This window comes from Akebia trifoliata, chromosome 1, assembly GCF_017979445.1.
Source record: "Akebia trifoliata isolate Shusen 1 chromosome 1, ASM1797944v1, whole genome shotgun sequence".
NCBI lineage: Eukaryota > Viridiplantae > Streptophyta > Magnoliopsida > Ranunculales > Lardizabalaceae > Akebia > Akebia trifoliata.
This window is the reverse complement of record NC_141375.1, coordinates 32,204,839-32,225,483: the sequence shown is the minus strand read 5'-3', so window position 1 is coordinate 32,225,483 and position 20,645 is coordinate 32,204,839. Positions and strand designations below refer to the sequence as shown.

Genomic DNA, 20,645 nt, shown 5'->3' with positions numbered 1-20,645 from the left:
TTCAAATAACACAACTATAACAAGCTGACTTCCTATGTATCCTAAGCATGTAAATTCCTAAATGGCAAAATTAACATATTGACAAAATTATACTACTTTTTTATTTTTGAAAAAGTCATGATTAATGTACAATTCTTTTAATCGACGACTTAATCCCAACTTATTCACAAAGCTTTGAAAATACATCTTTATAATACATTAATATCAAAATTTGTAATCTTATGTTTAACATATAAAATATACATTTTATATTATTCATTTTGACAAGTTTTGCTTCATTTTTTCCCCTTGTCGAATTTTCTCGAATCTTGACTTTGTTATAACCATAAGTACAGTGATGTAACCTACCAATGAGGGCATTACATTGTGCAGTTGATTCAATGCCTTGAAATTAAGGAATCCATTTTTTACAATTAATGTGCCAAAATTCCGTTGAATTTTTGCTAAACAGTAGGTAAAAGTTCCATTATTTCTTTATTTAAAGAGCTAACTTGTTTTTATTTTATTACAAGTATAACGATTTTATAAATATCAAAAGAAAGATAGTACAAAGGGGGCCGAGCCTCCAAGTAAGAAAGTAAAAACACGAAAGACAAAAACAAGAGTTTACTAATTACATAAGCTATCTAAAAATAAAGTCCTCAAACAAAAATCCGGAGAAATCCTTGCTTAACTTCATTCAAAAAATCAGCAATCCTAAAATCTTCTTATATACCGTATGTGAATTGTTTTCCTTGCTTTGGAACACCCTACTGTTTCTCTCTTTCGAAAGATCCCAAGCTATAACCAAAGGAAAGAGGTAACTTATTCAACATTGAATTTTCCTATATGTGAGATTTCAAGTCATTTTTTAAATATAATTAACAACAAAAATTGAAAGTTGGATAACCCCAAGTTTCATCAAATCTCAATCTAAAGAAAAATAAATAATGAATAATGATTAATTAAATTGTGCCTTCTAAAACTAGACAAGAAGGAAACGGTTTCCCTTGTAAGTAACCCATCTCCTTCATTTGTGGTTGAAGATTCTCTCGTAACATAGCATATATGTCCTCTACTTGTGGATGTGATCTATCCCCCACAAAGAACACATGACATTTGTCCTTCACTTCTATTTGACTAAAACCAGGTACTTTCTTCACCATCCTCTCCTTCATCGTCTTCCTCATCCGTGCGAAATCATCCCATTTCCCATGTGCCGCATAAACATTAGCCAAAAGCACGTACCCTCCCGAACTTGTAGGCTCCAGCTTTATCAGCTCCTCGCCTATTAGATTTGCTACTTTAACATCCCCATGCAACTTGCACGCACCAAGAAGTGCCCCCAAGACAGCCCCATCACGTTCATGTGGTTCCATTTGGCTAACCACCATTGCAGCCTCATCAACATGCCCTGCTCTACCGAGGAGGTCAACAAGCAGGAATAGTGCTCGGGTCTCGGTTCCAGTCCATAAGCTTGGCTCATTGACCTGAACAGCCTTCGACCTTTCTCTAGAAGACCCGCGTGGCTACAAGCTGACAAGACACCCACAAATGTAATATCGTCCGGCTTGGCACCAGATCTCAACATACGTGCAAATACTTGTAACGCATTGTCCCCGTACCCATGATTCGAATATGCTAATATCATTGCCGTCCATGAGACAATGTCCTTGGCCCTAAGATCTTCAAAAACAACCCGAGCAGAGTCAAGTTCCCCACTTCTAGAATACATAGTAACAAGTGCATTCGTCAGCGACGTTTCGGACTCAAACCCAAGCAATATAACAAGAGCATGAGCTTGCAAGAGCTCTACCATACTCTCACATGCAGCCACAACACTAGTGATAGTAGTCTCATTCGGTCTATCACCGGAACAAAGCATTAGAATAAGGTGCTTCAAGGCTTCATGCGCAACTCCATTTCTAGAGAACCCATCAATCATTGTGTTCCACGTCACAACATTTCTTTCTGGCATCGAATTGAAAAGCTTACTTGCTTCATTCATAAGGCCATCATCAACATATGCTGTGATCATCGCATTCCATGCAGCTATGTCTTTTTTGGGCATCTGATCAAAATACTCACGTGCATTTTCAGTCAACCCATTTCGCGCGAAACCTGTAACCATAGCAGTCCAAGAAATTGCATTTCTCTGAGGCATTAGTTTGAACAGCTCAACTGCTTCGCTCACTCTCTTGTCATCTAAATAACCGGAAATCAATATATTCCAAGAATACAAATTCCGCAATGGCATCTCATCAAATAACTTCCGCGCTTCGTCTATTTGGTCACTTTCAACATAAGATTTAATCATAGCTGTCCAAGCAACAACATTTTTTTCCGGCATTAGATCAAAAAATTCCCGAGCATTACCAATCAAACCATTCCGAGCATAACCCAAAACCATCGTCGTCCAAGAAACAACATTCTTTTCTGGCATTTGATCAAAAAGCCAACGAGCTTCGTCAATTTGTCCAATTCTCAAATACCCAGAAATCAAACTCGTCCAAGAGTATACATTTCTCTCAGGCATCTCATCAAAAATTCGACGAGCTTCCTCCATTCGATTGGCTTTAGCATAACCATCAATCATCGCTGAATTGGCCACGATATTGCTTCCGGGCATTGTTCGGAAGAGCTTTTCAGCATTTGAGAAATTTCTATTTTTCAAGTAAATAGTGATCATTGAAGCATAAGAAACAATGTCCCGGCACGGCATTTCATCGAACATCTTTCGTGCTTCTTCGACTTTCTTATGACGACCCAAATTTGTTAACTGTAGGTTACAATTGTGAATATCTGAACAAATGGAGTCGAGATTGAAATCTAAACGATTTGTGTTTTGGGCTTGATCCCATCTCAAATTTTGTTTTGGGTATGGAGAAAATGAAGGATTTGAGAGGCCATAATGGCGAAAAACGCACAAAAACTTGGAAAGATGATGATAACGAGGACGAGCAGATAACATGACATTCATAATTCTCGTATACATTCATGGTTTTCCCGCTTTTAGCTTGAACAGAGACTCCAGTAACAACCAAGGATGAAGTGGCTTGCTAGAACCCTGTTACCGATCATTTGAAAATGTATTGGAAGTTCAGATGAGACTTGAGAGTGTATATTCCTAGGGATTCTTACGATGAATGCATATACTGATCCCCATAAACTAAAACTGACCTCTAGGAAATCTGTTTTTTTTCCCTCTTTATCCCAACAGTTTAGCCTCAAACATTGTCTGAGCCTTTACGGTTAGAAGAAAACTCCTCCTTTGGCTTTATGCTAAAATGACAAATTTGGCCTTCCAGACTTCTTTATGATTAGTGTTGGGATAGTGAGTCCAAATTCCAAATTTTTTTTTTTTTTATGTCTTCTGGGTATCCCGACCTCGGGGTGAGACTAATCCCACCATCACACGCACCACCCCCTGGTTGAGTTGAGGGTCAACTGGACCCTAGAGGGTGGCTCCAAGGAATTCGTTGCTTTGTCTAACACTCGGCTACCCTTTTTGAGGAGTTTATCAAGGCCCTTGAGGTTCAAATTCGGATTTGTCACTCAAATCAATCAGATTCATAGTAGCCAAAGATTATTTATTTATGGGTCAGCTTAGGTTTATTAGTTTCATCAACTACTTTAGTTTGTATATATAATTCAAGCATATTTATCAAAAAAATATATATAATTCAAGCATGCAAATGACAAGTTTCATTCTTCGGTTAATTTTAAGTGCTAAAAAATTCTTAATTTTGTTCTACCATTGAGATTGGTCAATTCAGGCATTTTATAAAAGACACAGGTATCATATCATATAAAAAATTTAATCATGAAAAATCCTAATTTTTGGAATTCATGAACATTTGCACATGTCACCAACTAGTATAAATTTTTTTAAAGAGTGAACAGAATGAGAGATTCTGTTGCGACGCCAACTTTTGTTAATGCCACCCTAATTCATATGTAAATCACCAAAGAATTAGCACACATCTTGGGGTGACGTTAGCAAGAGTTAGTGTGGCAATAGAAGCTCTCTAAAAAATATTAATTTGCTTATATATAAGCAAAGGTCAATTCAGGCATTTTATACCGATTCACACTTTGATGACGCGAATGGGTGTACAGAACCATAGTGAAAAGCATAAATGGTCTCTGTGCACACCTCCACGTCAGCAAAGTGTGAAACAGAGTAAATTCCAAAGTCAGCGCGACTCTTTTATAAAAGACATGCATATCTCAGTAATTAGGAGAGAAGAACTTAAGAACATATAAACTTACATTCACACAGCTATTTAGTAATAATTTAAATGATGCAGGTCCCAAAATTAAGAGTGAAATGAATCATTCGGTACTGAATCTTGAAACTTGGATGGATCGTAACAATCCCCGAGATACACAACTCCAAAATCTCAAGTAATATCTAATAGTCTGGACGTTGGGTGGTGCTTCTATAGGTTTGCCCTGAGAAACTAGTGACACCAAGAATGTGATGGCATGCATGTATGTCAGGCCTAACTTAACTCTTCTTATATATTTTGAGTTCATATCTAAAATAGAGAGTTCGCCTCAAATTTGATATCGTTCTGGCCACCCACACCAAAACAATGTTATTGTTCCGAGTCAAATGGAGTTGACTGCATTGTGTTGGTTGATGAACAGCCAAACATGTACTAATGGGCAGTTGCATATGCAAAATTTCACTGCATAACAATTCATCCAATGAAAGAAATGTCTCGTAAACATTACAATATGAAGGGAGAAAAAAAAGAGGAAAGGAAGAATGCTTTATTACAATTAAATATACAAGAAAATGATTTATAAACTACCGAAAACGTTCAAGTTCAAACATAATATAGCCGATCAAACCAGATTCTTGACTGTTGTGCACACCTTCTTGCCCAACCCGACTATTTCAACATTCCAGCAGCTAATTTCAGCATTCTCATGTACAATAGACGTGCTTCTCCACTGCAATATCTTTGACTATACCTTCTTCATTCACTTATGCTTATCCATATTGATTTCTTCGTGCTCAAATTGGAGATGATTGATTTCAGTGATTCTGTTGATGAAGCAGCAGATCAACCTGTAAATTAGAAGAAAGATTATGAAAGGAATTTATCGATTTTTGCATGTTTACAGACCAAGGCAAGCATTATATGTGCCTTAAGACATCCCCCCACCCCCACCCTATGGTGCATGTGATGCTGAAAAGGTTCTCTGGACGTCTCTTCCCAGGATTTAACAGTCTGGGTCTAAGAGAAGGCAACACTCCAATCTCTTGATCTAAAAGAATTGACATCGATTCACCATTGAACAAAGATAGATTAAAAACGTCAAATAAAATTGCAGTAACTGGAGAAAGATGGAGCTGTTCTGTTTTTTTTCTTCTTGTTGTGGTTGTTGTTGTTGTATCTTTAGATGCCAATTAGAGGATCTATGTTTCCTCAATGCCCCATGGACATCTTACCCAATTGCAACATGTGGCTCTATCACATTTGTTCATTATAAAAACATGTGAAATTGGAAGAGAATCCTTAAGGACACAAATGTAAATAGAAAAAAGTTAAAAACTTTTTTGTCCAAAAAAAAATATTGAACAAAGCACACATATAGTTCCCAACCACAACCCATGCTCGACGTGGTGTGATGAGGCTTGCACGCTCATGTATATTTTTGTTTGAATATAAGAGAGCAAAAGAAAAAAAAAATTAAAAACCAGAAATATTGTAAGTGGTAGGACATAAGGGTTCATTGACCAAGGACATGAATATCATTTTCCCACTTGATTGTCATAGGACATATCAGTAAGCTCTTTCTTACTGGCATTGTTGCACACGATCTAATGTTATTTCTATCAGAACCACACAATTTTGCAAATTATTTAAAAATTGAAGCCAAATATTCATTTCTACTCCTATTCATAAGCTGATAAACTGAATCCATTTATGTTGTTGTCTTCTTTTAGATGATAAGATAATACCTTCATTGTTGATCAGTTGTATCTGATTGCTTCCCGATACTTTCTCCATTGGACAGACAAAGAGGTGGGTTCTCTTGATCAATGTCCGTTGCACCAGATGACTCTGGAGATGCTTTCGATTGAGACCCATCTTTCTGATCAGAAGCTGTAATGGCAAATGGCCAAGGATTTGTTCTATTAATTACTGATGTTCTGTTTCTCTGCTCCTCTGGATAAGGAGGTCTGTGGCGGTCTTCCAATGTTTCAGAACCCATCCATGGAGACGGTGGAGCAAAGTTAACTTCATCCATCTGAATATTTCCTAAATAATTTTTCGCAATCTCGTTCCCCACAGCATTCATGGTCATGTCATAAGCCTCGGTTTTGCTGATCTCACGTGCCTTTGAGTAAGCATGATATGGAAATGTGCATTCAGGAGAAAGAAAATAACAAATCATTTTGTGCAAGAAGAGAAGCATAGATGTTAAAGATCTACCAGTAATCTTCTAATAATTCTCTCAACTTCATCAGGTTTATTAAAACCCCATAGAAATCGCCAATCGGAAATAAAACGTTTCTCCATCTCATCATAATCCACAGTTTGCCCCTGTCAATTTTCCAAATTCTTTAGTTTCAAACATTATTAGCGTACAAATATCTTTCACACAAATCATGTTCTGGGGATAACAAGAATTAGTTTTATAAGTCCAGACCTGATTTCTTTCAGAAGATTCTGGTGTGCTTTGTTCGGACTGTCGATGTTGCTGTTCATCTTGGGACTCTTTCTGCTGCAATGGCAGCTGACCATGTCTGTGTTGGCCGTTGTTATCCATTTCAGACTACTATATATAGCCTGAAAAGCGGCTTTTTTTTGTGTGTGTGTGGATATTGGGAGATACAATGTTATTCTATATAAAGTGAGAAAGAAACCCAAGAAACTTTTGTGAAGATTATGCAAGAAAAGAAAATAGAAACTTCAATCAAACCCTTATTTCCCACCAAATATCGAATCTTTCTTCCCTTGAATTGAAAAATCTATATTTTCTTTATAACCCTAGACTTAGAATCGTAAAATTCATGATCTTTAGGTAAAAGAACTATAACGTATCAATCTTTTTCTGCACCAGGAACCAGATTCTGATTCTTGCGAGGAACAATGCAACAATTTGAAGGAAAGAATCTTTAAAAACAAGGAAACATGGAATGAATTCTAAGACCCCTAATTCAAGATTTATTAAAAGAAAGAGAAAGAATTACCTGCTTTAGAACTTAGAAGAGCTTCCCCCTAGCGAATGAATGTGTGAGTGTCCTTCTCTTAGAGAGAGAGAGAGTGAGTTGAGCTTTGAATCGATTTTAAATGGTTCAAATGGCAGGACTTTGCCTGTCAACCTGTTTTCCCAACGGAAGTTATTTCTCGTTTGGTATTTAACTACCAAGTTCCAGACATTGTAATCCAAGGAGTCGTATAGTTACCCAACTGCAGGTCTCTTATGCATTCCAGTTGGCATATAAAAACGGTTGAGTTGAATTGGAAAATTGAGTTGCCATCCAGAATGATGTCCCGTTACTGTAGCAACAAATGGTGTTTACGTGACTGGGGGTGTCAATGGGTACCCATTTAACCGAAATCGAACCGAAATCGGATCCGAAACCCCGGTTCCAAATCCCTTTTTATTGGAACTGATTAGAGTCGGGTCTAAAATAGAATCGAATTGATAGGAATTAAAACCGTTAGATTCCAAAATAAATAGAATCAGAACCGAACTACGGGTACCCGCAACCGATTTATTTTCATACCATAGAAGATTTAAGGTATTTTTTTATTTCTAAATAAATGCATGTTATATACAATTTTTCAATTTTTCGTGTAAATTATCTATTGAAACTTAAAATGAGTTATTCTTCTAAAAATTTGTTACTTTTAACAAAGATAAATTTTTTACTTTAAAAAAAAATCATTAATTTATATCTTTAGTATAACAAATTATAACTAAGTTAATAATTTTGTTGATAATGTGTTAAATTTTTTGTTATAATGATTTGAAATACTTTTTTTTTTTTTTTTTCATTCAATTCTTGAGAATCGAAATCGATGGGTACCCATGATTTTTGACAGTTCCGATTATATTTATTTTAGAATTAGACCCGAAACCAACAAGAACCAAAACCGAACTACTATTAATGGTTATGATTCTAAATTCCTTAGGAACCGACCCATTGACACCCCTATATGTGACAAGTTTTATTTGGATTTAAAACACATAGACATGCATTGCACAACATGTTAGCTTCCGATGTGTTTTAAATACTATTAAAATCTTGTCATGTAGACACCGTTCCTATTCTATAGGAACAAGGTACCGTTGTGAGATTTTTTGAGATTTGAATCTTAACACTTGAAAAAATATTACTTTTTTACATAAACAATAAAATTTAAAATGAACAGTAATTATTTTTCCTATTCAATAAAATAGTAAATGCTTTCTCTATTTTAGTTTTAATAAAACAATTTGTTTTAAAAAGCATGTTTTATAAAAATCAGCAATTAGTTTGATGTCTTAGAGCAATCCAAAGGGGAATATCCCAAATTGGTGCTCATGGATAGTCATTTTGGATAATTCAAGGGTGAACTCCAATCATGTTATCTCATGTGATTATAAAAAATATTTTAATATTTTTTAAGAGTTGTGTTGGAGTAACTTGACTGACCTCAATTCACTTGTATTTATGATATGGTAGACACCTCCACGTCAGCGAAGTGTGAATTGAGGTTAATCTTGATGTGCATTCAAATAAAAAAAAAAAAAAAAATCTAAAATAGCGTTTGGGGGATGAAATCTTTTATAACAAAAAAAAAATGGAGATTCCAAACTTGTAAAATCAATATAAATTATTGAATTTTTCCTATTTCAAAAAAAAAAAAAAAAAAATAGTTGCGTAGTTTTAACTATGAGTGCGGATAATTTGACTTAAGTACTTGGCAACTAAATTGACTTATCTTAGCTTATATGCTCGAGAACTGTTGATGTGCTCTCCTAAAGATACAGAACAATGATTCCCCTTGAAAAGGTGTAATTCTATATCTTGAAGAGAGAACATCTATGATTTTCGAGTCTGTTGCGTCAGATAAGTTAATTGAGTATACCACTTCCCTCAGTCAGATTATCACGACTAACTATTTAGACAAGTGTCGTGTACGACTCAAGGAAAGCATCTATGGTTCCCATATATTGTCATGTCAGGAGTCAACTAGCTGGATTAGAAAGTGCAACACCACGTGGCATTCCTCTCTGACTGTGTAGAGAGTGTGAGCGGAGGACTTCTCTCCATTGCCTATGTAGACGGCCCGTCCCAAAATTCAAATATTTAAATAAGGGAAACAAATGAAAAATGAATTTCAAACTAGCCGTTAGCAAACGCTCCACACTCTCTAACAGCTCAAGAAACCTGTAAGAAAACCTAGCTGTACCTCTCTCTCTCTCTCTCTCTCGCTCTCTCGCTCCCACTCTGCCAAACCCTAGAAGATGTTTACAGAAGGTTTGGATGAAAGCGCTCTTGAATGGATCAAACAGGTACGGAAATCTACAGTCTGAAAGATTTAATCTTCGTAATTGGTCTTAACAAGGTTGTTTTTGTTCGATTAGAATGTTTAGATTTGTTGAATCCGTAATTGGGTTTTCTTTGGGGAGGATTTTGATCTCCTGTATCGAAAATGAGGCCTTTGATCTGTTTATGTTCTCGAATTAATAATTTGCTAGTGTTTCCATAAAAGAAAATCTTGATCTCAAAATATCTTGCTATAGAAGCACTCATATCTTGTTTTGTTAGCTACTTTCAAGTTCTGTTTTGATTCACGCGTTTCTTGAATAAAGAAACCCTCTTTTTTGGTAATGGTTTATTTCATGTTTATTCAACTGGAGATATTTAGATTTAGGGGCTGGTTTCCATCGCCAGTTCTGTGCCAAAGAACTATTTTTATGAGCTCTTTTTGTGCAAAAATGGCAATCTTAGGAGACCCTCAATTTACGTGGACCGTGTATGTTTGACTTTTTGTTGTCATATACATTTTTCTAATCCTTCAGGGATCAGATGAAAACCAGCAAATTCGATCTCCATTGGCAGAGAGATTTAGTCTCGATCCAGTTCCAAAATCACCTTCAATGTACAATAGCAAGAATCATTTATCTTCACAGGTGTTGCCACCACTGAAATTCTATTCTGGTTTGTTGGGGCCTCATACTAATGTGACTCTCGGTCTTGATGACGATGATGATGAGAGTGTGGCATCAGTTCCGGATGACATGGATGGAAATTACTCTGACGCATCTGAGGAGGAAGGTTTGGGATCAAGCGACACCGATTTGTTTGATAAGCCAAGTATACAGTGCTACAATGAAGAACTATTTGGCGTGAAACCTAGTAAAAAATTTAATTCAGAGTCAGTTAATGGATCAGATAGTCATTATTGGTCGTCTATGAACAGAGGGTCTTCGAAGGAGAATCTCCGGATCGAAATACCAGAGAATGTTAGAAGACTTACGGATGGTGATTTCCGCATGAGGGCATGCACCCAACACAACTCAACTCCAAGTGGCAGGGGTCGGCCGGGAGAACAAGTCGACGTCCTTAACTCATATGTAAGATGATTGACATGACACTTTTCTTTATATATTATACAATGTAGAATAGAATGTATAGTAAATTAAGTGTTGATTGCAGGGTCCTTCTTCAATGGATGAAATTTTGCCCAAAAAATTATCCGACTTGGGAACTCCGAGTGCACCTCCTATTGTTGAAATTGGAAGGGAAGAAACCAAATTTGGTGATGTCGAAATTGAGCAAACTAGCAATGAAATGCACTCATCAAGTGAAACAAGGACTGGCATTGGAAGCAAAGAAGTCTTAACCGATTGGGGAGCACAATCTCATAAAAGCAATGAACCATGTGTTAGGTATTAGTCCTTTAGAAGAGTACTTGTTGAATTACCATTTGTTTATAGTAAAAGATAAATATATATATTTAAATTTCTCTTTGTTTTTCCATTTTATGCTTCTAGGTATATTGATTACTTTCCCTTGTTTTGTACCTCATGCAATGTTTATGGAGCTTCCCTAACGTCTTTCATATAATGTGGGATGCAGAACCATCTCTGACGAGGCAGAACCACAGATCCCTTATTGGCAAACCAGTGCGGCAGGTCAACCACCCTATTATAATACGAGGTATGCTCTCCATTAAATTTTTTTTTATGTCAATTTTGATGGATGGGCCACCCTTCTGCTTGCTGATCTTTTAGCTAATTTTTTTAGAGCTGCTATTGCCGCACCAACTTTTGCTAATGCTACACCAATTCCTATGTAAATCATCAAAGAATTGTACACAGTTGGGGTGGAGTTAGCAAAAGTTGGTGTGACAATGGCAGCTCTCTCTTTTTTTTTAACATCTACACATGGAGGCTGGACTTTATGTTCATAACAGATCTGATTTTTATGACAACAATAAATCATGTCTCTTGCCTACTCAGGATAGCATAGGAGGATCATAAGTGCAGTATAGCACGGTGGACACAAAACATTTGTGTCCTTCGTGGACAAAATTTCTCCTGCTTTAAAAATCTGATGATATTTTTTGGCTTGTTAATTTACAATTGCAGTGGTCAAAATGCTTGGCAAACAATGATAGCTTATGATGCATGTATACGCTTATGCCTACAATCATGGGCAAAAGGCTGCACAGAAGCACCTGAGTTTCTACTCGACGAGTGCTTGGTTCTTCGAAGTGCCTTTGGGTAAAACTATCTTTTTCATTTCAGTTGTGCACTTTCTATTGAACCCTGAGGTTATTTGCCTCTTTCTTTTTCTTCTTCTTTTCCATAACCGCTTCTCATATGTGAAGATGGGATGTCTTGTTTTTTTACCATATATAGGCTGCACAAGTTTTTGTTGCAACCACGAGGTATATATCCAAGGGAAGGAAAGTCTACTGAGAGTGCAGAAGATACATGCACCGTGAAGGCTAAGAAGGTAGTTGGGAAGATTAGAGTGGAAGGTAAGTATCCATGTTATATTGCAATCAGCTTTTACTTTGATTATATAGTCAGTAACTTAAACACCGAAACAAATATTTGGGATTAAGCATAAATGTTGTTAATGATGGCTTGTCACAGTTTACATCATCATGTTGTAGATGTTCTTGCAGTGTGTAGTAAAAAAAATTAATTAAATGCTTATGAATTCATTTTTAAAATTTTGAGTAGGTAAGTTGCTAACCACTAGGCTCCTGGCCACTGTTTTATAAACTAAAAATTGTTTCTTGAAATGAATTAATCAGCTCTGATACGAGTTATGTCTGAGGGAATCCTAGCAAGCGATGCCTTATTGGTGCTGCAAACATACAATTCCATAAAAGACAATGAAAAACCCCAAAAACCACACCTTGGATTAGTTTTTTTTTTTTCCTTGCTTTTATATCGTTCCATGTATGATCCTTTATCGTTTTTTTTTTCAGTTGATAGGTCGTATACGCTTACCATTGCATGTCCACATATTTAGTTGGTATATTAGCCATGTAAAAGCAGTTTTTATTTTGTAATTTCTAAATTTACCATGAAATATCTGAATAGTTTATTTATTATGATTATGAATTGGATTTTGATTTTCAGTTTCTTCAAACAATGATGTTAAAAATTTCGAGTTTTCGGAATTTGAAGATCATTAGCCATATACTTGAAATTGATTGCGTTGTTTCATAAATGGCAGTGAAAAAGGTCCGCATAATACCGAGGCGAAAACTTAAGACCACATACTCACAGCGAGGTGCAGCCTATATGCAAGCAGGAGCTGAGTATGTTCGAAACGTTTCGGCATTGGTGAAAACTGGCATCAATTCACTAAAGCTATCCCCATTTTCATTGACATCAGAAGGTTACGGTCTTTACAGCTCAATGCTAAAAGTTATTTGTTTGCCGACCATAAATCTTTGAGATAAGGCTTTGATGATGATGGTGACTAATACAAATATATTGTCTTAAATACAGATTCACTGTCATGCCTATTCCAACTGAAAAGTTTAACCGAAGAGACAGAGGTGGAACCAGGTTCTGCTATTTGCTTGAAGTCGGGAACTGGTGATTATCATGTCTTGTAAGTTGCCAGCTTTTCATGTTTCCCTCTTTTTAAGCTCACCCTTTTAGAGTTTGCATAATCCGTAAATAAGTCCATTAATGATGATCCACAACTCAATGGACCTCAAAACGAGAACTACTAGGCTGAATATAAAGCAAACTAGATCATTTAACCATCCAATCCATCATATATTTTGTAGAACAAAAAAAAAAAAATGATAAATGGTACAGAAGAAAAGTGTATTGCTTGAGGTGATTATGGCAATGTTATCAATCGGGATTTTTTCTCTACTGTGAGCACCTCATTCTCTTTGGTTCAGATGTCAACAAATGCAAAGGCTGATTCCCCTAGCCAGTTGGAGGATGCGTTTAGAGAGGTTTTTTACAGTGATTTGGGGATGCCATTGAAATTTTCTTGTTCTTAATTCCTGTTTTTTTTTCTTTTAGAAGAATCCATGGAACATAGAATTTTATATGCTTATGATATTTTGGAGATGCTGCTGTGCCAAAGGAAAAATTTCTAAATCATTTATGTGATTCCAGTTTTCCAGAGAGCCAGGGGGATGCTCTTTTGGTGGAGGTCCAGGATACAAATAGAGTCATCCAAGGTCGAGCAACAATTCAAGTTTCATCTTTGACCGATAATCCTGTAAGCATCCTCCTTACACCATCAATTAGCTGTTTTCATAGTATTTTTTTCTATCATCTGTGTTCAATTTGAGATGATTTTCCAAACTAAGCAGAGCGATAGAGTTCGGTGGTGGCCAATTTACCATGATGATCATGAATGCGTGGGAAAGGTTCAGCTCTCCATTGGTAGTACCATTACTTGTGATGAAGCCAACCCTATAAAGGTTTGTTTTTTTTTCTTCTTTTAGTTGAAATCAAAGCAAATTATATCAAGTTTGGCAGGCACAGGTTTGGATGACTGGGAATCCTTTGTTCGTTGTGAGATCTCAATATGGGTTGGTTTGGGTTGATTCATGCAATGATGAAATTGCACAAATGAGTTACTGTCAACACACTATTTCTTTTGCTCCTTTTCAGGAGCCAAATGTTTATTTATTCAATTTTAGCACTTCAATGTATTCTCTCATCCCATGTGTAAATTTTTTTAAAATGTTGATTATTTATATTTCTGCATTTTTACCTGTTACAGAGCGGACCAGTTGTGGAAACTCTTGCTTATGATTTGGTGCTGGAGTCTGGTATGCGTGCTCAGCATTTCCATCCCCGAAATTTGCGGGTACATGGGCCCTGGAAGTGGTTATTGAATGAATTTGCCGACTATTATGGAGTTTCGGATTCATACACTAAACTGAGGTACTTGTAGATTGAAATTTGTCAAATTAATTATCCTATAACTTAAATATGTGCACCAAGTCATTAGAAAAGAGTGTGGTTCTGCAGATAAAAATAAATAAATAAATAAAGAAGATCCCAACAAGTTATGGATGTTATTTGTCTCTGGAATTTTCATTTCTTTGGGGTGTTCTGTATAGGTATCTCTCTTATGTCATGAATGTAGCTACGCCAACAAAGGATTGCTTAGAGCTTGTATACGAATTACTTGTGCCAGTTGTAAAGGCTAGGAGTGAGAAAACTCTAACCAGACAAGAGGTAAGACATCCATTGCTAGAAGTATTAATTCATTTTACAGTCATTATCTTTCAAAGGACCTTGCAATAAATAAAATGCTCATGTAAGATGCCTCTTTGAATGTTCTACTGCTATGTGAGAGTTTGAGACATGATTATCAAAATGATAAAGGGTATGGTTCCATACCTTCATCACTTGTTTTCTCATAACCAAGTCTATTTATTCAAATTGGTTCCAAGTCGTACAAAATCACGTCAATTGGGTAACCGGTCCATTGCTAGAAGTGTTAATTCATTTTACAGTCATTATCTTTCAAAGGACCTGCAATAAATAAAATGCTTATGTAAGATGCCTCTTTGAATGTTCTACTGCTATGTGAGAGTGAGATGATTATCAAAATGATGAAGGGTATGGTTTCGTACCTTCATCACTTGTTTTCTCAGAACCAAGTCTATTTATTCAAATTGGGTCCAAGTCGTACAAAATTCATGTCAATTGGGTACCCAGTCCTAGATTCCAAATACTCATCCAACTTATTTACAATATATCAAGGTTCTGATGCACACCACCTGACTAAAAAGACCTTATTGGGTATATGCCAGTTACAATTTTCTGGGTAAACATGGGTTCCGTTTATAATTGAAGTGGATATCCCCCGAAGATTATATATATACTAGCCTTTTATTACCATATTATGATTATAAGCAATCTAAGCAAGTTCTTGTATATCTGGAAGCGTGCACGTGGGAGAGTAAACAATGTTTTTTGACTTGTTTTTTTTTGCAGAAAAGCATATTGTTGGATTGTGAAACCCAAATCGAGAATCTCTTGGCAAAGGTTTTTGAGAACTACAAATCATTAGATGAGCTCTCTCCCACGGGCTTAACGGACATTTTTGGTACAATACTAGAATCTGCAGCACCAGTGTTAGTTCCCGCAGTACAAGTCTACACTCTTCTTCATGATATACTTGCACAAGAAGCACAGACAATATTGAGAAACTATTTGCAGGCAAGTCATTATGCAGTATACAAAGACGTGCTTACATACATACATACAAACATACATACATGCAAACACAATGGTGGGCCCAACTCTCTCTGTCTCAATATTTATAATCCATAAACAATGTATCTTGAGGAGACAGGGTTTACCTTTTTTCCTTTTCTCTTACTCCTCTTTCGAAAAAATACCCCTAATTTTATTCTCTTTCATCTTCTACCCTTTTCCATGATTACCCCTCCAACTTTGTTGTTTTTCCTCTTCCCCCCTTTCCCCTTAATCCCAAAGGTTTTTTAATAATGCCCCTCCAACTTTATTATTTTTCCTCTTTAACTGCTTAACCTCAAAAAGGATGTCTGTGCTGTAGGCACGGGCAAACTCTACATATATGTAGGAACAAGTGGCCCCTAAATTGTTTGTTTAGATAGTTATAAGTGCCTTGTATGTACTCTTGTTGGGCTGAAACCCCAAACAAGAGGCATCCAGCCGATTGAATTGTTCAGAGCAATGAGTAGTTGGGCCACATATATGGGTGAACAGGATCTTTTACATCAGATTCTATCCAAATATATGGAAGTTAATTTGATCACTTTTACTAGTATCTGGTGGAACTATTTTTAACAAGAAGTTAAAGAGAGAGCTTCTACTAAACGATATTTCTTTTCAGACAGCAGCAATGAAGAGGTGTAGGAGGCACATGATCGAGACCGATGAGTTTATGTCGAACAACTCCGAGGGTTTGCTTATGGACCCCATGACCATATCCACTGCATATCTCAAGATGAAGAACTTGTGCATAAACATAAGCAATGAGATTCAAGCAGACATCAAGATCCACAATCAACATATACTTCCAAGGTACTGCCAGCTTATCTTCTTGAGCTTGCTTTTATTAACAAATTTGAGGTTCAAAAGCTCAGACTTTCCTATTCCCATGTTCAACTTATCCAAGTCAACAGAAACTCACAAATTTTGTAAAATCTGCCAATTGAATCGGCTAATATGAATCACATGACTTCTCTCTGGGTTCCAAATCAATCAATGAATTTGTTGATAGCAAATAAAGCAATATTCGTGAAATATGCAACTGTACTGACATACTTGCCTTCCTTGCAGTTCAATAGACCTGTCAAACATAGCAGCTGCCGTTTACAGTACCGAGTTGTGTAAAAGACTTAGAGGTTTCCTTGCGGCTTGGCCTCCGTCTAGTCCCTTGCCACATGTAACAGAGCTTTTGATAGCCACTGCTGACTTTGAGAGGGATCTCGAGTTGTGGAATATCAGGTTCATTAAAGAAACTTCACTTAGAATCTATATATCATATGTCAGATGCAGCTCCTTTAATATTCACTAAAAGAAAAAGAAAAACAGAAAAGAAAGAATTGTTTACGGATAGCCGTAGACACACTCCGGATTTTCTTTTTGTATAACAATCCAGAATTTCTTTTTGTTAACAATCTTCTAATGTTCTATATTTTATGTCAGGCCTGTGCTCAGTGGAGTGGATTCAAGAAATCTGTTCCACAATTACATAATGGTTTGGGTAGAAGATAAACAACTTTACTTGCTGGATCTTTGCAAGGCAGAAAAGGTTTTCTCTCTCTCGCTCTCTCTCTCTCTCACACACACACACACACACACACACACATGCGCACGCGTGCGCACGCAAAATCATAATCATGCATCTCTATCTTGACTGGTTGGTGTTAATAACCTTTGCAGGTACCATGGTCTGGTGTAACTACAAATCATTCCACTTCACCATTTGCGGAGGATATGTATGAGAAAATAAAAGATACTCTCAATGAGTATGAAGTAGTGATCAACCGATGGCCTCAGTACTCTTTGATATTAGAGAATGTAAGCACTTCTATCGCTCATCCATTACTAGCATCCGAATCTTGTTTATATTAATGTCAGTGGTTCTCATGTTTTGGGTTTATCTTAGAACTTCTTATCTTCTTCACCTTTTCTAATGCTTAATTTTTTATTTTTAAATGGTCTTGAAAGGCTGTCGCTAACATTGAACGAGCAGTAATAAGAGCACTAGAGAAGCAGTACAGTGACATCTTGACCCCATTGAAAGCTACCATCCCCAAGAAGCTTGGGATGCAAGTCCAGAAACTTACAAGAAGACAATCTACAACACTTTATTCTGTTCCTAATCAAGTGAGTGTTCCGGACCTCAGCTACAACCTCAAAAGGCCTGTTTGTTTAGAAGCAATTAAATTGTTTCAGCTTAAACTTTTAAATTTATATGTTCTGTACAATATCTCTTATGAGTTATTTGTGTGGCAGCTGGGAACATTCCTGAATACCATCAAAAGAATTCTTGATGTTCTACACTGTCGAGTTGAGGATATCTTGAAACCTTGGGCATCCTATCTGCCTGTCATTGAAGATAAAAAGTTGGTATTTGGGGAGCAGATGAATGGAATTACAGTTCTGTTGAGAACGAAATACAAAAACTATATGCAAGCAACTGTGGAAAAACTCGTAAGCAATGTCAGTATCACCCACAATCCCATTTTTTTTTGCTAAGTTTTCAAAAGTATGTGTGATAAGAGAAAAATATTGAAATGATGAGATACAAACCCAAGTTTATCAAAATGATCCCATTTTCTTCTTTTTGCTAACGTTTCAAAAGAATATGTCTAATACTAGAAAAATATTAAAATGATGAGATACAAACCCAAATTTACCAAAACAAACCCAATTTGCATATGTTTATAAGCTCAGCTTGGCCCGGGTCCCCCTCTCCAAGGCTCTCCCGTCTAATTAGTGCCGCTACCTCCTCCGAGCGATCATCTCTCGTCGTCCTTCCGGCTCGCATCTCTTCTTCTTTCATTGTGAATTATAGCATTCCTTCACATCTTGGCCTTGACTGCGCTTTTTCCCTCACCAATACTTAATTACCTCTTCCTGGCCTAACCAAACCTCTTTCTCCAATAGAAATCAGACTTGTGTATTCAGACCATTTTGGAGATCTGCTTGCCCTTCTTCCCTTTCGGCAAACCACTCTAGAATGAATGCCTTTGATGAGACTAGCTGGTGGACTTAAGGGTGATCCATGGTGTAAATCCTTTGTAATAGAAATCCCCGTATCTCACCACCAACTATTCTCACATTGGTTACAGCTCAATCGTATGTTTTTTAAGGATCAGTAATGACTTGATTATATGCTTCTCTTCTCTTGAAACTTCTCCGTAAGTTGTGTAAGTAAGAAGATAGCCACGGCTCAATCTTATGTTTTTTAAGGGTCAGTAAAGACTCGATCATATGCTTCTCTTTTCTTGAAACTTGTCCATAAGTCGTGTGAGTAAGAAGATAGCCACAGCTCAATCGTATGTTTTTTAAGGGTCAGTAAAGACTCGATCATATGCTTCTCTTTTCTCGAAACTTCTCTGTAAGTTGTGTAAGTAAGAAGATAGCCTCAATTGTTGAATTCTCTCCCTAGCATGAAAAAAAAATATTTTGCTTACTTTCTTCACTAACTTCTAAAATTTTGTTAAAATATATCCTGCGATTTAAAGAGTATAAGAGTTAAAAAGGTATAGATGGTTGTTTCAGACACAAGGTAACCGAAGCACACGGCTTAAGAGAGTCTTGGAGGAAACAAAGGAGTCTGATGGGGAAGCTGAGGTCCGTGAGAGGATGCAAATTTTGAGTTCACAGCTCATGGACTCCATATCAAACTTGCATGAGGTCTTTTCTAGTCGGATATTTGTAGCAATATGTCGTGGATTTTGGGACAGAATGGGCCAGGTAGCACAAGAAAACTCTGCTTTATATTTGTTTGTATTGTACCGGACAGGATGGGACAGGAATCTCTTTATTTTTTCAGTTTCTGATATTTTTCTTGTATTGTGCTGCTAGACTGTGTTGAAATTTCTTGAGAGCCGAAAAGAAAATCGAGTCTGGTACAATGGATCATACTATGCTCTTGGGGTAAGTATTTTTTGTTTAATTATGTGAATTGGACAATCGTAGTGTTTAAATCTGTGAATCATTTAGTATGTTATCTTACATGTTATTTCAATTGTTCCTCAAATTGCTATTTGTAACACTTGTTATAACACGGATTATACTTGTGAACATACTCGTATGTACTTTACATAGAAAACTATTGTTCTTCAAGGTAATTAATGTATAAATTATTCCGCACTGTAGATTCTGGACGATACTTTTGCTTCCCAGATGCAGAGATTGCAAGGAAATGCATTGCAAGAGAAAGATCTTGACCCCCCTCGTTCAGTTGTCGAAGCTCGGTCTATCCTTTGCAGAGACACACAAAATACAGCGGACCCATCCACATACTTCTATGTCTAATAATTCATCAGTGGTCACACTTCATTTTTCGGGTTCAACGAACCTGCGCGACTCACCTCAACATTTGAAGGTTGGATCTGCGGTTTATCATTTAATGTATACCAGTTGTCTAGTAATATTCTTTTATGTATATTTTTCAATTTTTTTTTTTTTCAATTACATGTAACTTGATAATGCTTATGCAATTTGCAAACATTATTTGTTTACTACCGATAAAATAAATAAATTTTGGACGAGATGGTTTATGTTCTTTCCTTCAGGTATCAAATTTTTTTCTGATTCTGGTCATGCATCGTGTTGGATAATTCAACTCCACATTGAATTGATTTGAATTCAAATCTTCGTACTGCCGAGATTAATTTTTTATGAGAATCGTCAAATTGATGAGAATAAATTATTTGTAAAGTAGTGATTGTCCAACATAATCTTCAAATGATCCAATTGATCGGAGCAAAAAATACGATAAGAAATGAACATAGATCAAATAGTCTTTTACCTTGCAGACCCAAACCGAAGTCCTATCCCCATATTCTCCCTTCAAGTTCAAATAATTCCCTCCAAACCAAACTTTTCCAACTTAACGACAAATTCTCCTTTCATAAAGTCATTTACTTTTTAATGATAATATTACCCCCTTTTGTATATAAATGAATGAG

At 36.4% G+C, this 20,645-nt stretch overlaps 3 protein-coding genes across 4 annotated transcripts; 1 reads left to right on the top strand and 2 right to left on the bottom strand.

Moving 5' to 3' along the window:
- Positions 1–917: 917 nt before the first annotated feature.
- Positions 918–3,234, bottom strand: LOC147411821 (uncharacterized). Its single transcript, XM_086452783.1, is given in 2 exon segments — positions 918–1,417; positions 1,420–3,234. Coding segments are annotated over 2 exon segments (2,028 nt in total). The 5' UTR covers positions 2,975–3,234; the 3' UTR covers positions 918–944.
- A 1,427-nt stretch (positions 3,235–4,661) lies between these two features.
- Positions 4,662–6,960, bottom strand: LOC147411820 (uncharacterized). The gene is made up of 4 exons (XM_086456375.1): positions 6,649–6,960; positions 6,432–6,542; positions 5,957–6,336; positions 4,662–5,059 (listed from the first exon to the last, which is right to left on the bottom strand). Exons 1-3 carry the CDS (start codon positions 6,766–6,768, stop codon positions 5,959–5,961), a joined length of 609 nt encoding a protein of 202 aa, XP_086312501.1. The 5' UTR covers positions 6,769–6,960; the 3' UTR covers positions 4,662–5,059; positions 5,957–5,958.
- A 2,308-nt stretch (positions 6,961–9,268) lies between these two features.
- On the top strand, positions 9,269–20,224 carry LOC147411819 (portal protein). Of its 2 annotated transcripts, none has more exons than XM_086452773.1 (22): positions 9,269–9,507; positions 10,018–10,572; positions 10,655–10,887; positions 11,078–11,158; positions 11,590–11,724; positions 11,863–11,984; positions 12,695–12,859; positions 12,973–13,078; positions 13,603–13,708; positions 13,803–13,913; positions 14,219–14,382; positions 14,562–14,679; positions 15,445–15,673; positions 16,332–16,518; positions 16,777–16,944; positions 17,146–17,251; positions 17,383–17,520; positions 17,671–17,829; positions 17,959–18,165; positions 19,231–19,425; positions 19,537–19,608; positions 19,831–20,224. In XM_086452773.1, exons 1-22 carry the CDS (start codon positions 9,460–9,462, stop codon positions 19,987–19,989), a joined length of 3,564 nt encoding a protein of 1,187 aa, XP_086308899.1. In that variant the 5' UTR covers positions 9,269–9,459; the 3' UTR covers positions 19,990–20,224. The 2 variants fall into 2 exon arrangements, with proteins under 2 accessions (XP_086308899.1, XP_086308891.1); XM_086452765.1 differs by having other exon boundaries at positions 9,271–9,507; positions 15,445–15,669; positions 16,328–16,518; positions 19,831–20,223.
- The last annotated feature ends 421 nt before the right edge of the window (positions 20,225–20,645 follow it).